Genomic DNA, 19,678 nt, shown 5'->3' with positions numbered 1-19,678 from the left:
GTATCATATCTGAATATATTGCAAATAATAATTACCTGAATCGTCAGATCCTAAGCTTGTTAAATCTTCTCGCTTTTTATTATCTGGGTTCTTTTCACTAGACCCTGTTTTCTCAGCTTCAATGTTTTTCATAGGTTTTGCACATTCGTCGGAATCTACAATTCGATGCAAAATAAATATTACCAATCACTATCATCTGGATGATAAGTAGTACCTAGAACTTTCAAGTTAACATTCAGTGACGCTTTTGGAGTATTCTGAGGATTCGTTGACGTTGAGCTGACAATCTTCGAACACATAGTTGATCCTAGTATGGAATTTGTGCAAAATGTGTTCTCAGATTCCGCATTTGGAGAAGATACTTCAACCTAAAACAAATTATTAAACTTTACGCAAATATTGCTTGAAATAAATTACCTCTGGTATTCTCTGTAAAGCACTGTCTAAACTACGGTTTCGATGATGTTGAGTCAAATTGATTCTCGTGTTTGTTACTTGTGATATCGGCGGCAAGAGGATACCCATCGATCTGAAAAGTACAAAAAGTAAATTATGCTGAATCAAATTGTCATGAAAAGCTGAAGATAATTTCTCAAAAGTTATTTACTTTCCTTTGGTTTTTACAACATTTTACGCCATAATGAAAATTATAATTACAAAATTAAAATTACATCTTGTTAATAACTGACAAAAGTGTAAAACATACAGACACATCAGAAATCCGAGTGCTTTTCTATTTTAAATGAAGTCAAGTACACAAATATCAGAGTAACAAAACGGAAATATCTGCTGCCTCGTAAGGCCCTGGCCTTTTAGAAAAATGATCAGGACATTTAACGCCCTATAAAAGGCAAATTTGAACAAGTATGTCGTATTAAATATGAATAAAAATATATAGACTTTAATGTGCTGATTCAAACAAGCAAACGTGGGAATACCGGAAGCTCGCGCTTCAGGTATAAAATACCGGAAGCTCGCGCTTCAGGTATAAAGGTTTTGTGTTCATCTTATGTAAAAAATTTCAATCTCATTTTTCTATCCCTATATAGCTTCCGAATAATGTACACATATATGCACGTATATATATTGATCGTACCCATATTTCCGATTTACTTCTTATATCTATCTGAATTGGGCACTACCCGCATAGTTCATTAGCACGCATATACTATATACCTACATACACACATGTCTGGTTGGAGTAATTCATATTCATATACAAGTGACTAAAAAACTGAAAAAAAATATTTGTTTGAGAATGATGGGGTCCTAAGTCCGCATCAACTTAATTCTGGACCGGACCAAATGGGGAGCAACTTACTCCCTCTTTCCTGGTCCACGGACCCCTCGCTTAGGGCTTGCACCCAAACTTTACGAAAATGTCAAGCGATGACGGCTTTACGGTTTCTTACCAGGGCAGAGGCAAATCGTCAGACGCTGCCTCACCTCTGTCCTAGGAGCAACATGTAAAACATGTTTTCAACAATTATTATATATTTTCACTTATTTCAATACCAAAAATATTTTCGTTTGGTGGAGAAATATCAGAAAATTTGATTTTTTTTTAAGTGTTAACATTTTTATCTCTGCCACTGTATTATTTATTTACGAAAAAAAATCATCCTAAACATTAACACTTAGTGATATGAATTAGACACTACTTACAAACGTAGTACTTGTACTGTTCACTTCACTGTGATACCTATTTACAAGGCAGGGTGCAGTAAATTCGACGAAGAAGAGTACTTTAGCCTACTACAATTTTTTTTAGTAAGATTGTGATCTTCTACTTTCCAATATTACGTCTTATTAATAAAAATAAAACTAGGTAGCTTTCTCCTACAATATATTTTAACAGTTAGTAAATACGTATTTCGAGAGCTACTTACTCTCTTCCTAAGTACTTAAGCTACGAGAACTATATTACGTCTTATATTATCATTTATACTCAAATCTTACACCTCGAAGATGATTTAAGGAGATTTTTCGATAAATTTCTGCCCTATGAGTCAGAATTCGAGGACGTACTCAAAGTATTTCCTGCTTATCATAAAAGCCTACTAAAAAGGATAGAAATTTGTAGGCCATCAATTTGCAAATTTTGAGTTTCTAGTGGTACCAAAACATTTGGCTATTGAAAATGGTTTGCGATGGCTTTCTGGAATGTGTACTCCCTCCTTGACTACGGACTTCCAGAATGGCCACATTCTCCCAACTTGAGTGACAATTTCATGGTCATAGATGTTAAACCGTAAGCGGTGCAAATCTAAAGTAGAGCCCACCAAGCTAATCTGATACCGAACAGGCCTCTTCGGACTATGGCTCAGGTTGCAGGGATGCCAGCTTTTTGAAACTCCATGTGTAGTCCGGCTCTTAGGTCGAGCGTTTTCAGCATTTGATGTAAATTTTGCAAGACTGATGCCATCGCTGAAATTATGATTAACACTACTGTTATCTTTTGTAGTCTCTTTTTCTTATATTCGTAGATCCGTTTTTTTAATACGGCTAGATCGATTATGAGGCACGCTCGTTCTTCCTTGATAAGCAGAACTAGATCGGGTCTATTGTGACTAACATGGTGGTCGATAGCAATAATGTGATCCCACATTAGTTTGACCCAACCATTTTCCAAGATTCTCTGCGGAACGTATAATCAGGATAAAAGTTTGCCACTAAGTTATATATCAACGTAAGGTTTTGATGGATAATCTTGCAAAGGGAATTGCGACGGCACGCGTATTCGGTACTGCTCAACATCCGCACGCAGATGTAATGTGATGGATGCTTTCCTTTCCACAGTTGTATAACCTACATTTGGCGATTGAAAAATCATAGAGGATATACAATTTATAATTTTTTGTCGGAAGCGAAGCATTCTTAATTGAAATGAGGAATGCTTCAGTCTTGTACAACAGTACGCCGTTAGTCAACCGTTTATTCGAGCATTCAATATCAATGCCTAGCAATAGCAATATGCCGATTTCTGTTGGACGTAAGTTACATTCGATATGGGATCCCGTTCTCTGCTTTTTCAAGTTCAAAGGAGACAATTTATTATCTGCCATGACCTAACCTGATGTACGTAATTGGCTAAAGGGATGTTTCTCAAAGAAAAACTCACGAAGAAAATGCACTTGACTGTGACGCAAAATTCTTAAAAAACCCATGTTTGATTTTTCTGCTAAAAGAAGGCCCAACATCATAATGACATATTCAAAGGTTTAAGATGGGAAAAATATGTAAATGCCTTTATTTGAATTTTGGTGCAACCCCTCTGTTGATTGGAAATACACAAAAAACTTCAGACGCGCTTTTCACGAAACTTCACTTTTCAAGTTGGCCAAGCTCACAACTCGAACAAATTAAACAACTCGGGAAACCGGAAGCTAGAAAATAGAATTAGGAATAATTAAAAAATAAAACTAAACGCCATGGACCCCGCCGTTCATATAACTTCACTTTACATAGTGATGATGATGTATGACGTGTACACCCATAGAGTACAATAAATTTTCGTAAAATGCGAAAGATTCGGCGCCAATAACTTTGTTAATAATAATTGGACCTCCTTCAAACTTCCCAAAGTTATGCTTTATATAATCCTATGTACCCGCGCCAAATCTTGTACTTCTAGGATGAATTTAAGATTCTGACGACGAGACCTATTTCTCATTTTTGGGGCAGACATTTTGAGCCCTGATTCCCCTATGTTTCATCCAATATAAGAAATACGATCGGTTCCGAAAAGCATTAGTAAGTAATCGGGTCCTTTCTGTGAAAACAAATTTTACACCTCCCTTCTGCATGTATTGGGAGCCCCCCTTGCCATATGTAAAGGGGTTCACAGACTACACTTTCTCACCATCGATAGATGGATCGATATTTTGAAGGGCAAGAGGCACCCTGCTCCTTGAGAATGAGATAAGTTATCCCCTTGTTGAACAATTGTGCAACTGCTTTCGGATGGGCAAACATATGATTAAAATAGTTTGTCAACTTCAGTGTCTTCCAAATGCCTGCCTTTTCAAGGATTATTCCAATATCAGCTTCAGAGATGTCAGATATGGTCATTTCGGGGAGAGCCTCGCATGAACACATAAGGTATGGGAGCCGTGCTGCTTCTAAATTGCGTTTCAAACACTTCCCCAGTCTTCTGAATAATCCAGATCAAGGTTAGTTTTCCGACCTGAGTTGGTGAGATCTGTGTAAAATCCTCTTTGGTTTTGAAGCTCTTTTGATATTTGCCGATACGATTGGAACATAACGTAAGTTTCTGATTCATTGGAGAGATGGTAGTTTCCAATGTGGTCCGCAACATATCTGTTCACTATCGGTAATGGATTCCCAAGATATGCTTGCATGACCCGGCCAATTTCCCTTCTCAACTTTCTGACACTTTCGTTGAGTCGAAACACCCCGGGCGGTAAAATTCTCTTGAGCATGTCTATGTTATTGGCTCCAAGATGTTGATTGTGGAGACGAATCACCGTAGCAACCGCAACAAAGATCAGGCTACCAACCTCTGTCGCAGTAATCTTGCTAGCCAAGCGATCCGCCAAAATTCTGTCAACAATAGCAGTGATATAAATGCCGAAGTAAACTTTACCTTTAACTCACGTGTTGTTTACACTCCTTTGTGTATATATTTCAGGATCCGGTGCAAAACCCACGCACCAGAAAGGACACGTGAATTTTAGTATAATAATACGTGAGAGATTGAAGTGCTTAAAGACCCCCCACAGTCCGGAGCCTGGCTAGTGCAGAAGCGTGCAAGAACGCGTCAACGGAGCGCTTCGTTGTAGTTTCAATATTTGTGGGCGGACCTTCAGGGTGAATTTCGCCATCTTTCTCTCCCCTCTTGGTCGTCTCCGGCCTTTCAGGATGATCTTCTGACCACCGCAATCTCGATCAGTCATTACATGTTGGACAAAATACTAAGTTTAAGGAAATTTCTGCCTGATACTTTTCATTAGTTTATAGAATTATTAACTTGGATTTCATTTTTAAGGTTTTGTGTAAAACAAAACCTTATTAAAATCGATTCAATGTCTGTCTGTCTGTCACACGCATTTTTCTCCAAAACGGCTAAACCGATCCGAACGAAATTTGGTGGATAGATCGGAACTATGAAATCCCATGCATACAGCGAGTGGCATAAATTTAGGTGGAGTTTAAAGGGGGGCTCCCCATACATGCACAGAGGGGATTGAAAATTTTTTTTCACCGGATATAGTTGTGTAGGGTATCAAATGAAAGGTCTCAATTTGCACTTTCCGAGACTGGCATTAGTTTTGTCATAAATTGCAAAGTGCGTGAGTAAGGAGTCAAAATGTACGCACTTGAAGTGAGACAGGACTCATTTTCGGAAACTACAAAACCCAAAAATCCGAAAAAAATCAGGGTGGTGCGCCTAGATGAAATCTAGGCCTCAAAATATGTCCCATTCCGATATCTGCTCAAATAAACTTGCTAATAATATATTACTACTTTTTAGAAATTTACTGGAAAACCCCCCTTAGATTCGTCCTAGGACTTCCGAATTTCGTACCAGCATAGAGGACAATATTTCGAATATACGTGCTAAATCTCGTGGAAATCTGGTAATTAACGCCAAGATATTTAAATCGCTCAGTTCTGGCAATGGCAGTAAGCTGCCCAGAACTGAGCGATTTCAATATCTCGGGTCAATGCTATAAGCCAATGGAGAACTACGTTATGCTCCTAACATAGGGAAACACAAAACCTTTTATACCTGAAGCGTCAAGCTTCCGGTTTCCCGACTTGTTAAGATTTTATGTGAAACAAAACCTTATTAGAATTGAGTCGTCAGTTTGTCACATCCGATTTATTCTGTTATTCCCTTTATTTATTCTGTTATTCCCTTTACATACAGAAAGCGGCGCCATTTTGAGTTAAGTTTAAAAAATTTGCAAAATTTGTTTCACAGAATATGGCCATGTAGGATATCAAATGAAAGGGCTCGATTGGTAAACGGGTTCCATAGTTGATGGCGGGTAAAAAGTAGGGAAGTGAGGGCTCAAAATATGACCATCAAAAAGTATAACAAGTCTCGTTCTCAGAACCTATTCAACCGAAAAATCTGAAAAAAATCACAGTGATGAGCATAATATCTACATCTGTAATATGTACGTATTTCTTGTGGTTTGAAAAAATAAATATGAAGGAATTTTGAGTTTTTTGCTATATACGAATGGAAAAATATGCGTAGAAAGTTTCTCATATAAAATGAACACAAAACCTTTATACCGGAGCGCCAGTTTCCGGTATTCCGACTTGTTTAATACTAGTGAATTGTAGTTCAATAAAATAATTTTTTTTTGGTTAATCGAAAAACAACTTTTAATTGGAATGTTTGCCATTTTCGCATAACATTAATTCATTTTTGCACCGCACTATTTGTTTTTTCCTATATAATGTTCATGTGCTCTACTATTAAAAGTGCCACAAACTTCAATTTCTCGTTACTTCACCTTTACTTATATTGATAATAAGTAGTTCACATGTAATCAGATTTAGTGCGATTTTATGCTTTAGCGTTACAGTAAATAGAAAATTCATTGGAGCTTATTTTTTTTTTATTCATTCATTGCCGAACACTCTATATTCCATCACCGATTCTAAATTTTTCTAGTCAACGGCAGCGAATTTAATATTATTTTATTTCGAGATGGGTATGCTCTTTCGACAAACTTCATATATAGAAAAAGAGGCAAGAAAATACGGATTCAATGTTAATAAAAGCCATACCGCACATATGTTTTAGCAAAAAGTTTATCGTTAATACTTTTTGCTAAAACATAGTTAATAGTTTGCCGACTAATTTATATTTATTGTCATTTGTTAAACAATTGAGTAGGTAGTAAATTTATACGGAAGACTGCAAAAAAAGAAGAAAGTTTGGACAACATTTTTACAACAAGAGTAGCACTTTCAGCAAACTTTACAGCATCGTGCCCTATAATCACTAAACTTTCCAGTACCATGCCTTGTTATCATTTATAATGATGTAAAGTTATGTACTTTTAATATGAACTTGAAGAGGGCTTTCCAGGAAAATCCCATATATAGTATTAACTTAGACCAGAATGCAATCCTTATTTAGCAATCAGACCTTATAATGAAGCTTGCTGAATCTTCCATCCAACAAATTTTCCAATATGCACACAACCAGAAATGATATTTCATTCCATATTTAGAATGTTATCATCGCCACCCAAAAAATAATTCCTACATTTTGTTTTAATGTCTCCGTTATTTTCCACTATTTAAAATAAAAATTTTACCTACTGAATCAACATTTGGGCTTTCAAGCTGGTTGACTTCTAATTTGTGACATAGGCATGTTGTTGACAATTTCAATTCAAATCAAAAACTCACATAAGAAAGAAGAAGAAAGATCTGTGCCTGAGTGAAATCTGAATAACCAAAATCTGGAAATAACCTAAAAAGCCGTTCATGCTGTCAATGAAAATGTTTACTGAACACAGCGTTCACTACATTGTAGAGCTTTTAAATCTCGACATCCAATCGAGTTTCGTGACAGGTCTTTCATTCCTCAGTAAATTATCATTCTCCCAATGCACGGTCTGCTGTTTATGTTAAAGTTTACCTCTGCAATATCTCAAAAACCATAATGCATCGTAATTGACCATGCTTTAATAAAACCCATTCCCCAAATTGGATAAAGTTTAGTGTTTTTTTTCCAGGAAAGAGGTCTCTTTCTTTGATCATTCAAGATTATTTTTTTAATATTAAAATAAATTTTCCCATAGCCATAATTTTATGTTCTGAAAATTAAGTTCAGTAAATCTGGCAGTAACCTTCCACTGTTGTGACTCTATGTAATCAGTAAAACTAGGCTTGAACAAACTTGGATTTTCATCGTACCTGAAATCAAGACTTAAATTCCTTTGATGAGTCGAAAGCCTTTGCTTTTGTTTTCCACCAGGTGTTGTGTTTAATTGTGCAGAACGTCCATGAATCGATGGCAAAGAATTATTCGTAAAGTTGCTGATACTTAATCGGAGTTTAGCATGCCTTGTTGTCTTCGGTGTTGTCGCCGCTGAGCTCGACCCAGCTGATGTCGGTTGTATGTCTTCCTTGGAATGTGCACTTCCATTATTATTAACTATAATTGGTCTTACATGATCTGGGCGAGGGCTTGTCAGTGGAGAGGGTCCTCTTTCAACGGTTTCATTTTCATTTGATTCTAATTTAGAATGCAAATCAACTGGACCACTGGTTTTTTTCATGCTGCTGCAACTGCTTCCGCATCGGGTTGTCGGACTCGGGGTTGTACTTCGTACAATCTCATTATTACGTTCATTCAAATCATGATAAGTGGTACGCTGTAAAGTTGTTGTTCCACTATCCATAGATGTGGGCGACATATCCCCAATAATCACGAGGGACTGTGTTGCTGCAAGTGAACCTAGTTGTGCCGTTTTTTCATCGATGGTCGATTTTCTCGTTGGTGCCGTTTTATTTGCATCAGAAAATTTATCGGAGGTGCCAGCATCCTTTGTTGAAGCACCATCTCCCATGCTTACCAGTTTTGAAATCATAAGCGGATGGGTGCGGTTATTCAACATATTCTCTTCAACATCATCATTCACAATAGATGTCATCATTTTCGAACTTGATCCTATTTCTCGAATGTGTCTTAAATTCTCATAACTGCTTTCCTGGCTCATTGAAGAACTCTTTTTATTCCCTGCTAACGGTTTCGATTTTTCATTTTTCGATGCTTTGAAAGCGGAAAATACGGAATTCATGATTGCTATGATTTATCGTCTCCGAGAACTCCTCATCAATTACATAGGAAATTTTTTTTAATATAGATAGCATACTTCAAAAACATAGATTTCTCAAAATTAACATTTCTCCCGATCCTCAGCTCATTCCAGTCATTTTGGGAATGACTAAGATCAAAGTCATTATGTATGGGAAAATTCGGCTGCGACATATGCCTGCGGAGAAAGACAAAGTAGAAGATAATTAGTAAATATTAAAATACTCATTCAAAGCCTATAATGCAAAATGACAGCTTTTCGGAGAATATATACGAGTCCTATGCCAATGCAATGGTAAAATTATGCCATAATATTGTCAGTAGTCGTTTAATTGATTCGATTACATTAGAATGAATCTGATTTTTTACCAAAGCATAACCTTTGCTAGCTATTTTCGACAGTTCATCAGCTTTCTCAAGAGTTACGTGACAGATAAGAAGAGGGAGAAATGTGTATTATACAAGTTATTCCCTAGCAGCTTTCTTCCAGTTTCTTTTATATTTAAAATTCTGCCGACTTACCAAGTGTCAATCCGAACGAAGTTCTGCGTTAGATAGTATGTCGTATTAGGATACTTCAATGGAACTAAACAGGCAAGTTTTGACGAAGGGTCGGAGCTTTCGAGTGGCAGTTATGACACTTTCGATGTTGGTGTTCAGATAGTTACATTTCCAGATTTTCGACATGCCGCCAAAGAGGATTTAACGCCTCTTTTAAGCAAGTCGGAATACCGGAAACTCGACGCTTCGGATAGAAAGGTTTTGTGTTCATTTTATGTGAGCAATTCTCTATGCACGTTTTTCCATTTCCCCATAGCTAAGAATGGAAAATACTCCTTCATGTGTTGATTTTTGCTGAGGATGCTGGAAATCCTGAGTCCGCACCCACTTGGTGATGGACCGGACTACTTGGGAGAAAATTTACTTCCTCTTTTGTAGTACACGGGCTCCTCTTTTTAGGTTAAACACCCAAGTTTTCCAAAAAAAGAAAGATAAAGATGACTGACGGTCTCGTACACGGCAGAGGCAACTCATCAGATGCTGCCTACGTGTTTGCGATATTATATAAATGGAGCGATTACCATCTCTCGTTACATTCGGTGGAGGGAGCAGTCCCAGGGCAGAGGTGGGACAGCGTCTGATGAGTTGTCCCTGCCCTGGACGAAAGCGTCAGTCAACTTTTTCTTACTCCATCAATATTGCCAAACTCCAAGTTAAATAAATATATATACTTATCAAAGCCATAAATATTGGGACCATCCAAAGTTAACAAACTGCTTATTACCGTATACTATCTAAGGCATTTCCACATGTTTCTACTTTACCCTGCGCTCAAAAGCATACATATATGGAAGTAAGTTACTTTCCGCTGGTACTAACGTAAACACTTATTGTACACTACCCGCAAACTTCATTAGCGCATACATATCTCTCTCCGTTAATTGATATAAAAGAAATACACAAAACCTTTCATACCTGAAGCGTCTAGCTTCTGCTTTCCCCGATTTGTTTTCAAAATGGTTGGTTAACCATCCCCCATTTTCGCATTTTTCAATGAAAATTTATAATTATGGATTGACCGATACTCACTTGTCATGACAATCATGAAATAAGGCATTTCCACAAAATCATCAACAATTCAAAGACGTGTTTTTTAAGACATTCTGTTTACAGTACCTTTTTGTATAAAAATAATTGAAGAAACGATGAAAAAATTGCTTTTTTATACTTCCAATTTGAATTTACCGCCTTCTAAAACATCATAGAATAGCATAATAGTCCCAAGGAGAACTAACCAGGATGTAAGAGAAAAATGTTCTCGTAGATACGATCCCGTTTTGATACAGTACATTATTCGTTACAAACCCTTTGATATTTAACATATGGTTAACATAAAGCAATGTTCTTCAGCTTACCCCACTACTTTCCAAGCAGTTTGCACTCTTCCTCCATTATTCTACGAAGCGTATCTCTGGAGCTATCCTGCGACAGTGGGTTCCATGGCAAAGGAAAGGTTGATAGCAACATGCCAGCCTACAACTATGTTTCGCAGGGATTGAGTGGAGAATCTTATTGGAGACATAGAACAGATAAAAAATCGATAAGCCCAATATTGCCACAACCCACCAACAAATTCTAAACAAGTCGGGAAACCGCAATCTTGACGCTTCAGTTATAAAATTTTTGTGTTTCCCTATGTGAGGAGCATACCGCAGTTCTCCAGTTTCTGATAGTATTGACTCGAGATATTTAAATTGCTCAGTGTTGTCAGCTGCAGTAACCTGCCCAGAACATAGCGAATTAAATATCTCGGGTCAATGCCATCAGCCAATAGAGAACTGCGTAATGAAATTGTTTTACGCATTAATGTGACCTGAATGGAATGGCATTCCCCAACTGGTGTTCTTTGTGATCGACGTATCAACGAAAGTCTCAAATCTAAAATTTACGCAACGTCGTCCACCTGCCGCTGAGTGTTGGCCGACTATAAAAGACAATGAATGGCGTCTTGCGGTAATGGAGACGAATATGTTGCATTGGACTGGTGACGTGACACGTTTTGATTACATCCGAAATGAGGATATCCGCGATCAATATGGGGTTACAGCGATCGTGGAGAAATTCCGAGGAAGGCGTCTTCTATGGTATGGTCACGGAATTCGCATTCACGAGAATTCACTTACAGATTGGTACAATACGCTGAATGGGCATTTGAAAGCCTCGAAATTGCATCCAGATCAGATATTTGATAAAATAAAATGGCGAAACCGATCACGATGAAACGACCCCGCTTGTGAACGGGGCAAAGGCTGAAGAAAAGGAAGAACATGTGAGGAGCGACGAGTGCATGACAGCTCCGTGTCACATAGTTAAAAATTCCATTGCCCTCTAGCTTTTAGAAAACGATTTGAATTAATCATTTGATGGGAAGCCATGCATTGATAATAGTCAACCTCATACGCTTCAGCTTCTGAGTTTAATATTATTATCAAATGCGAAGAATTTAACCTGCAACAGATACAAACAAGTCGGTTTTGTTTGCTTCTTCTGTGAGTAAATTTAAAAGTAGAACCATCCCATTTGTACGTAGCCCGTTAGGTGCATTTAGCATGTCAGATTTAGTATTTCGGGTTACAAATTTACACTGTAAAGACAACTTTGAGCTACTGTAACTTTGTTACTAATAGTATGATTTTGATCAAACTTGGGGATAATATGCTTCATATTATGTTTTATGCTACTACCAACTTTCATAACTCTAGGATAAACTTAAGGGGAGTTTTACTCATTTTTCCCAAAAATATGGTAATGTAATATTATTAACTTAATTTGGATAGATATCGATATGGAGGGTATTTTGAGGCTTCATGAATTTTTTCAGACTCAGGTCCGTTAAAAAATCATCACTTTCCAACCCCTTACACTCCCCGCCTTTCTAACAAATCTCAAAACTAAGACCGGCGTCGAAAAGTACTAATCGAGACCTTTCATTTGATATACCACATATTCGGTGGAAAAAATTTTTACACCCTCCTTTAACATGTATGGGGACCCCCCTAAATCTCACAGTTCCCACTTTCTCACCAAATTTCGTGTCAAGTGGTACAGCCGTTTCCGAGAAAACTGCATGTGACAGACAGACAGAGAAACGGACGGACAGACAGACAGATGGACGGACGGACAGACAGACATTGAAACGATTTTCATAAGGTTTTGTTTTGCAAACAAAGGGCTAGATTCTTCATGAATGGAATTTTAACATTTCATTCGAATTTCAATTATTCTCGTTTATGTTGACGTCAGAATCTTATTTGTATGGCTTAGTATACGGTAAATTCGCAGGAAATTGAACTGCTATAACTTTCCATAAGATGTGGCATGTGTATGCACGAGACAATCCTCTATGTCGGTGAAATTTAGTACTCCTAGGATGAACTTAAGAGGAGTTTTTGAATCAATTTAAAAATATACTATTAGTAAGTTCAGATATCGGAATGGGACATATTTTGAAGCCTAGATTTCATCTAAGCGCACCACACTAATTTTCGTCGGATTTTTAGGTTGGGTAGTTTCCGAAAACGGCCCTGTCTCACTTTAAGTGCGTACATTTTGACTCCTCACTCGCGCACTTTGTAATTCACGACAAAACAAATAGTTTGGGAAAGTACTAATCGAATCCTTTCATTGGATACCCTACATGGCTATATCCGGTGAACAAAATTGTTGAATCCCCCCTTTGTATGTATGGGGAGCCCCCCTTTAAACTCCACTCGCTGTATGCGTGGAATTTCATAGTTCCCATCTGTCCACCAAATTTCGTTTGGATTGGTTTAGCCGTTTTGGAGAAAAGTGCGTGTGACAGACAGCCAGACAGACAGCGAATCGATTTTAATAAGGTTTTATTTTGCAGTGTATACAGGGAAACGAAATTCACAACAAATCAAACGTTGATACGGCCTGTTCCATGTTACAGTAGCGTGACATGCACGATGAGCCAGGTTGGAGCGCAAACTGTTATGTAATTAACAATAGTCAGAACGTTACTCTATAGTGATTACTATATCCTAATTCGGTAGAGACTGTTTAAACGATTCTTTCATGCAAGATTGTGCGGCCTAATGTTCAAGGGCAAGTTGCCTTTGAGCTGCAAATACATTGCAATCAATATGCCAAGTCAAAGTACATCATGACTACCGCTTCTTGATTTTGACTGAAGTACAGCTGCCCTTGAACTTTTGGACATTAGCAACACTTTATTTTACGCGCAAGTTTTGAATGCCGGGGAAACAATATCCATCAGCGTCGAATAAAAAGCAGTTTGCTAACGGTTTCACGTGCTAGTTTGCTATTAAGAATTGTTACAAGTGTAAGTAATGTAATAAAGAGCTTAGGTATAATAGAATCCAATGTTCTGATTTCAGTGGGTTTTCCTAAGGAAAAACGTTTGAACAGGATTTAAATAATTATTTCTTTCAGCAGCAGCTAGCCTTTAGGGGCACTAGTAGGCAACCAAGATGCGGATTCCTAGCCGGGCGTGCTAAAACAACAGTTAAGCGGGGTTCGGAAATCAGCGCTTCCTGTAAACAGAGACTGTTTTTAGAAAGAACATATAATGTATGCATAAGAAATTCCTTATATAAGGACACAAAACCTTTCTCCCTGAAGCATTCGGTTTCCCCAATTGGTTTAATAGAAATTCCATGCATTTTTCCACACCACCGCAGTGATGCGAAATCGGATAAAAAACATTGTTCACTTAATCTTCAAATCAAATGAACGTGCAAGGAAAGGTAAACTATGCCTTTCCCCTCTCCACAATCCTTTTTAAATACATCTATGATTTTAATATGAGAGGATAGGGAGTGATGATCTCGAGCAACTGGTTCAAAAATGGAATGATCGTCTCATGCAACACGGTCCCAGATTGAATTTAAACAAAACTGAATTTTTGACGACCGATCCCCATGAAACAGGCACAATCACTGTCAGCAGCAGTGATCTGCCCAGAACTGAGTGATTTAAATACCTCGGGTCAACGCTATCAGCCAATGGAGAACTGCGTTATGAAATTGCTTCACGCGTTAACGCAACCTGGATGAAGTGGCGTTCCACAACTGGTGTCCTATGTGATCGACGTATCAACGAACGTCTCAAATCTAAAATTTACCGCAATGTCGTCCGTCCAGTCGCTCTCTATGGTTCTGAGTGTTGGCCGACCATAAAAGACAATGAACGGCGTCTTGCGGTAATGGAGACGAAGATACTACGTTGGACTAGTGGCGTCACACGTTTGGATCACATCCGAAATGAGGATATCCGCGATCGTTATGAGGTTGCACCGATCATGGAAAAGTTGCGAGAGAGGCGTCTTCGATGGTATGGACACGCAATTCGTGCAAACGAGAATTCACTTGCCAAGATTGGTCTGAACATCGTCGTCGATGGTAAACGACCAAAGGGCAGACCTAAGCAACGGTGGCTTGATATCCCATCCAGCGGGATGGGGATTTGAAAGCCTCGAGATTGCACCCAGATCAGGCATTCGGTAGAGCCAAATGGCGAAGCCGATCACGACGAGCCGACCCCGCTTGTGAACGGGACAAAGGTTGAAGAGAAAAAGAAGAAGGATAGGGAGTGATGCTGCTCTACTGTTGGCACCTTAACGAATCCCTATACGATATCCAGAAATGACTTAGAACACCTTGAGATTCTCTAGGATCATTGGATGGTTCGAGGAAACACAGTCCAACGCATTGTCTTAATACAATGCACAACCGTTTTTCGTTTGGTAGGAAAAACCGGGTGGATTGGTTTTGCATTGTAGTCCCCAACACTATGAAGGTTTGCGTTTTAAGGCACAGGGACTCAAACTATCTCATAGAAACTATAACTTTTGATTAGTAAAATACAGCAGATATTAATTCCACAACCCACTCTGTTAGTCGAATGCTTGGTGCTCAGAGATGTTTGATTTTAGACCTTATTAATATACTCTCCGCCCTCGTAGCATTATCCGCGAATACCTATGCCGTCATTACTGGTACCAAAGCCATTGATATCCTCGTTTTCGAATGGAGTTTTCCTTTTCAAAAATTTTGTTCCGATGTTACATCAACAAACTTTAAATATAATTGCAAAATAAAAAAAAAAACCATTTGCATTCCGCAACTATTTAATGGTGATGAAACTTTACCATAGAACATAGGCAGGAATTTTTCAACCTACTTCTAATGATTATTGCTATGAAATCCTATTACAATTTCAAATTTGGCGCTAGAAAAATAAGTAAAATCTTCCGTATTGCAGTCTCCAGCAGCAAGAAACTTTTTTCTAATGTATTCAAAAAAATTCTGGAACTGATCAGAAGTAATTTTAATGTTAGTATGTTTTAATGTCAACAAACTTCGAATATTGTTTTATGGGTCTTGTCAATCTCATCGATGGTACTCCAATTTCCTTAACCTAACATCGCTCAGATTCTATGTTTTACCGATCATTAGATCACCTTCTGTGTTAATGTTCTTGCAGGTCAATGCGATTGTCCAATGGATCTGCCAAGATTAGTGTAACCGACAATTGAATGAATATTTCACATATAATGGTGGAGTAGTAATTGAACAATGTGCGAGGCCAGATAAAAGCAGCAGGATCACTCTCAAGACCATTCGACATCAACAACGGTCGACTGCAAGAGGATGCCCTATCATGCGTCCTCTTTAACCTGGCCCTCGAGAAAGTGTTCCGTGATGCTGAGGTAAATCCAAGAGGTACGAGCCTCTTTAAATCCACCCAACTACTGGCCTATGCTGACAATATCGACATCATGGGGAGAACCACCCGAGACGTACAAACGGCCTTCATCCAGATCGAGCAGGCGGCCATTGGGGCGAGATATTGGGCTGCACATCAATGAAGGCAAAACAAAGTATATGGTGGCAACGTCAGCATCGAAAACCAACCAACCAACAACATCAAATCGCACTGGTCAAACAAGAAGAATAAGGGTAGGAGAATACAACTTTGAGACCGTTGATAATTTCTCCTATCTAGGGTCGAAAATCACAACCGATAACAGTTACGATGAGGAAATCCACGCACGGTTGTTGTCAGCCAACAGAGCATATTTCAGCTTACAAAGACTGTTCCGCTCGAAACGTCCCACCATAGGGTCAAAGCTCTTACTGTACAAGACTATGATCTTGCCAGTCCTCATGTATTCCTCGGAAACTTGGGGTCTTAGCGAGAAGAATTGCGAACTCTTGGCCGCGTTCGAGAGAAGAATCCTCCGAAGAATGTTTAGCCCCCTTCATGAGGATGGACGATTCCGTAGCCTACACGATTCCGTAGCCTAAATCTATGAGCGATATCATGACCGTCCGGTTGTGGATAAAATCCGACTCAATAGGTTACGGTGGGCGGGTCACTTAATCCGTATGGATGGGGATGATCCCACCCAGAAAGTCTATAAGGGTAATATCTATGATAGAAAAAGAAGACGAGGCAGACCCTGCCTAAGATGGAGCGATGGCGTAGGTCAGGACGCCAGACAGCTTTTAGGGATATCGAATTGGTGGACCTCGGCACAAAACCGGGATGTCTGGAGTTCCTTATTAAGGCGCAAGACCGGTTACCGGTTGTTGCGCCGTTGATGATGATGAGTAATTTTAGATATTGTGTCAGATTGCACGTGGTCTATTTCTCGGAGGCTTGGATTCCTAGCAAGAAAAATTGCGAAATTTTAGCTGCATTCGAAAGAATTATTCTCCGAAGAGCTTTCAGACCCCTACCGGAGGATCGGCGATTCCATAGCCTATATAACAATGAAATCTATGAGCGATACAATGAGCGTCTGGTTGTGGAAAAAATATAGCTCAATAAGTTGCGGTGGGCGGGTCACTCATTCCATATGGATGAAAATGATCCAGTCCGGGAAGTCTATAAGGACAATATGTGTGCTGGAAGGCAGACCCTGCTTCAGATCGAGCGATGGTGCAGGCCAGGCCGCCAGACAGGTTTTAGGGATATCGGATTGATGCAACTCAGGGCAAAACCGAGGTGCCTGGAGTTCCGGTTGTTGGGCCATTCATGATAATCATATCGGTGCCCCCAATAGACCCCCCGCCTTATTTTCATTAATGACGAAAATCACTTTTATAGTGCAATCTAACAAAACTCACAAAGCCGTTTTTGAAAAAAAAACTGGGTTTGAAATTATCAGCATTTTCAATTTTAACCAATTCAAACAGACTGAAAAGCTTTAGTAGCCCGGCAACTGGTAGTTACACGTAAAAATATAAAGCTGTCAATATTAATTGCCCACTAAGGAGAAAGATGAAACATTGTTTCGTGGCTTGCTGCACAAATAACTCCATAAATCCCCGCGGAAAGCTTTCTTGGCTGTTCGAAAGGAGATTTTCGGAAGAAGTGGATCGCCATCATCCGACGGAATCCAGTCCCTTTGGAGTCAGGCTTAAATTCTGAGGATCATTTCAGTGAGAGTTAACATTTTTGAAAGTTTAACTCCAATCTTAGTTGATAATATACCATTGCATTAGTATTTTGTGTCACTATTATTCAAATCAAATCCACTCACAAAAGAACAGATACGGCAGGGTATTCAACGTGCTCAAGGTTCGAATCCTGCTCAGTGCAAATCCATTTTTTCCGGCCTATGAATCTTTCAGAAACGTACGTTTTATTGCCGTCCAGGTAAACATGTCAGAATTTGCTATAAAGCTTGTTACCACTACCGCCGAAACATAAAGTAACTTGAAGGATTGTCCATTCACGCTTCAATTTTTCACTTTCCTGTAAAAAACTGATTGATTACTTGAAAAGTAACAAGTGACAAACACTAAATCGGATGCCCTCACGCACATAACATTCAAATTGCTCGCTCGATGACGTCACCGCGTTTTCTTTTCCGCCTTGAAGAATTCAATTTCTAAACCATTATAATTAGCAAATTAGCGTTCGGAATCGGTCTTTTTAAACGGATATGATAACTTGACAAGTGGAACTATTAGTTCGATGTAAAAAAATATTTAAGTCATTTTCTAACGCGGGGAATCTATTTATGATGATATGGATGCCTCCATTGCCTGAGCCGCCATGACGTCGCATCCTTTTCTTAACTTTAAACGAGAACCAAATTAGTGACTTTGAATACTAGGATCGATAAACGTTGTTCCCTAAATAAATTACAAGACGGAAGCCGGAATCTCAACTCTTCAAGTATCAAAGCTCTTTGGATTTTTTCTTATTCTCCTTCTTAAACCTTCGTCCGCGCTCACAGTTGGGGTCAACTCCTCTTAGTAGATTGCACTATTTTACTCATAGGCTCGGTCATGATCCGGATGGAGTCAAAAGCCTCTCAAATCATCATCTAGCGTACCTATATGTGCGTATGAGATTGCTTGCATTAGTTTCGTCAATTCCATTCATAAACATTGAATTTAAACCAGTGTATGTGCACTCTTAGTGACACTTAATTTTATGATTTTCATAACATAAAAGAAGGAGATACATAGGCTAATTGTATAAACTTGAAGATAATGTGCAATGCCGTGATTTTATGCGCGGACAATCGACCTGCGTACATATTTTGTGTTAAATTATATAATTAGATGCCAGAGTGCACATACCTTAAATTCAATTCTTATGAATGGAATCGACAAAATTAATGCCACCAGTACCATCAATAATTAGCACTTGCAACTCAAATAGTGCCTTCCGCACTTCTCACAACTAATTCATTTGAATTAATTACATTCAAAAGTAACTGCCGAAAAACGAAAAGCGAACGAACCTTGCCGACATGGTACGAACTTTGCCGACCTAAAATCTTTATTGCACATTGAAGCTGCATTGCGTGTAATTCCGCCATGCTATTAACATAGTATGCTGGTCCCAAGCCCAGGTAAAGGAGAAGGGTTTGAGGCAACGTAGTCTGTACTATCTTCAGTAAAACAAAAACAAAATGCTGAGATCAGGGAAAGAGATAAATAGAGTATAGTTGGAGTTATTCTACTATGCTAAATCCTACCTGATCCCTCTTGGTGACAGGCCCCGCGACAGGTCGACAAAGAAAATGCATACAATGTCGTTACAAACATGATGATCGGATTGAGTCACAAGCCTCGGAGAAATGCTAGGGTGTCCACCTCAGTCGACGCGGCAGGACGGGCCCCGGTCCTGTCGAGAAATGGGCAAGGGTTCTTGACGTATGGACGGCGTCAGGACGTAAGCAAGTTAGTCCGCACACAACAAACCAAACAAATACGTGTCTGCACGCTAAATGTTGGTACCCTAACTGGAAAGACCGAGGAACTCGCAAGAGCCCTTCGGAAAAGGCGCATTGATATC

General features: G+C 38.9%; 1 protein-coding gene across 1 annotated transcript in view; it reads right to left on the bottom strand.

Annotated features, from left to right (window-relative positions):
- LOC119650198 overlaps positions 1-19,678 on the bottom strand; it is a 47,519-nt gene that overhangs the window by 16,596 nt on the left and 11,245 nt on the right. The window contains exons 2-5 of the mRNA XM_038052765.1: positions 7,909-8,990; positions 418-529; positions 215-368; positions 36-155 (exon numbers count right to left, since the gene is read on the bottom strand). Coding sequence (XP_037908693.1) covers positions 36-155; positions 215-368; positions 418-529; positions 7,909-8,795 — 1,273 coding nt within the window. The 5' untranslated portion in view covers positions 8,796-8,990. The remainder of the gene's footprint in view (positions 1-35; positions 156-214; positions 369-417; positions 530-7,908; positions 8,991-19,678) is intronic.

This window comes from Hermetia illucens, chromosome 2, assembly GCF_905115235.1.
Source record: "Hermetia illucens chromosome 2, iHerIll2.2.curated.20191125, whole genome shotgun sequence".
NCBI lineage: Eukaryota > Metazoa > Arthropoda > Insecta > Diptera > Stratiomyidae > Hermetia > Hermetia illucens.
Note: the sequence above shows the minus strand (reverse complement) of the source record. Positions and strands in the feature narration are given on the sequence as shown.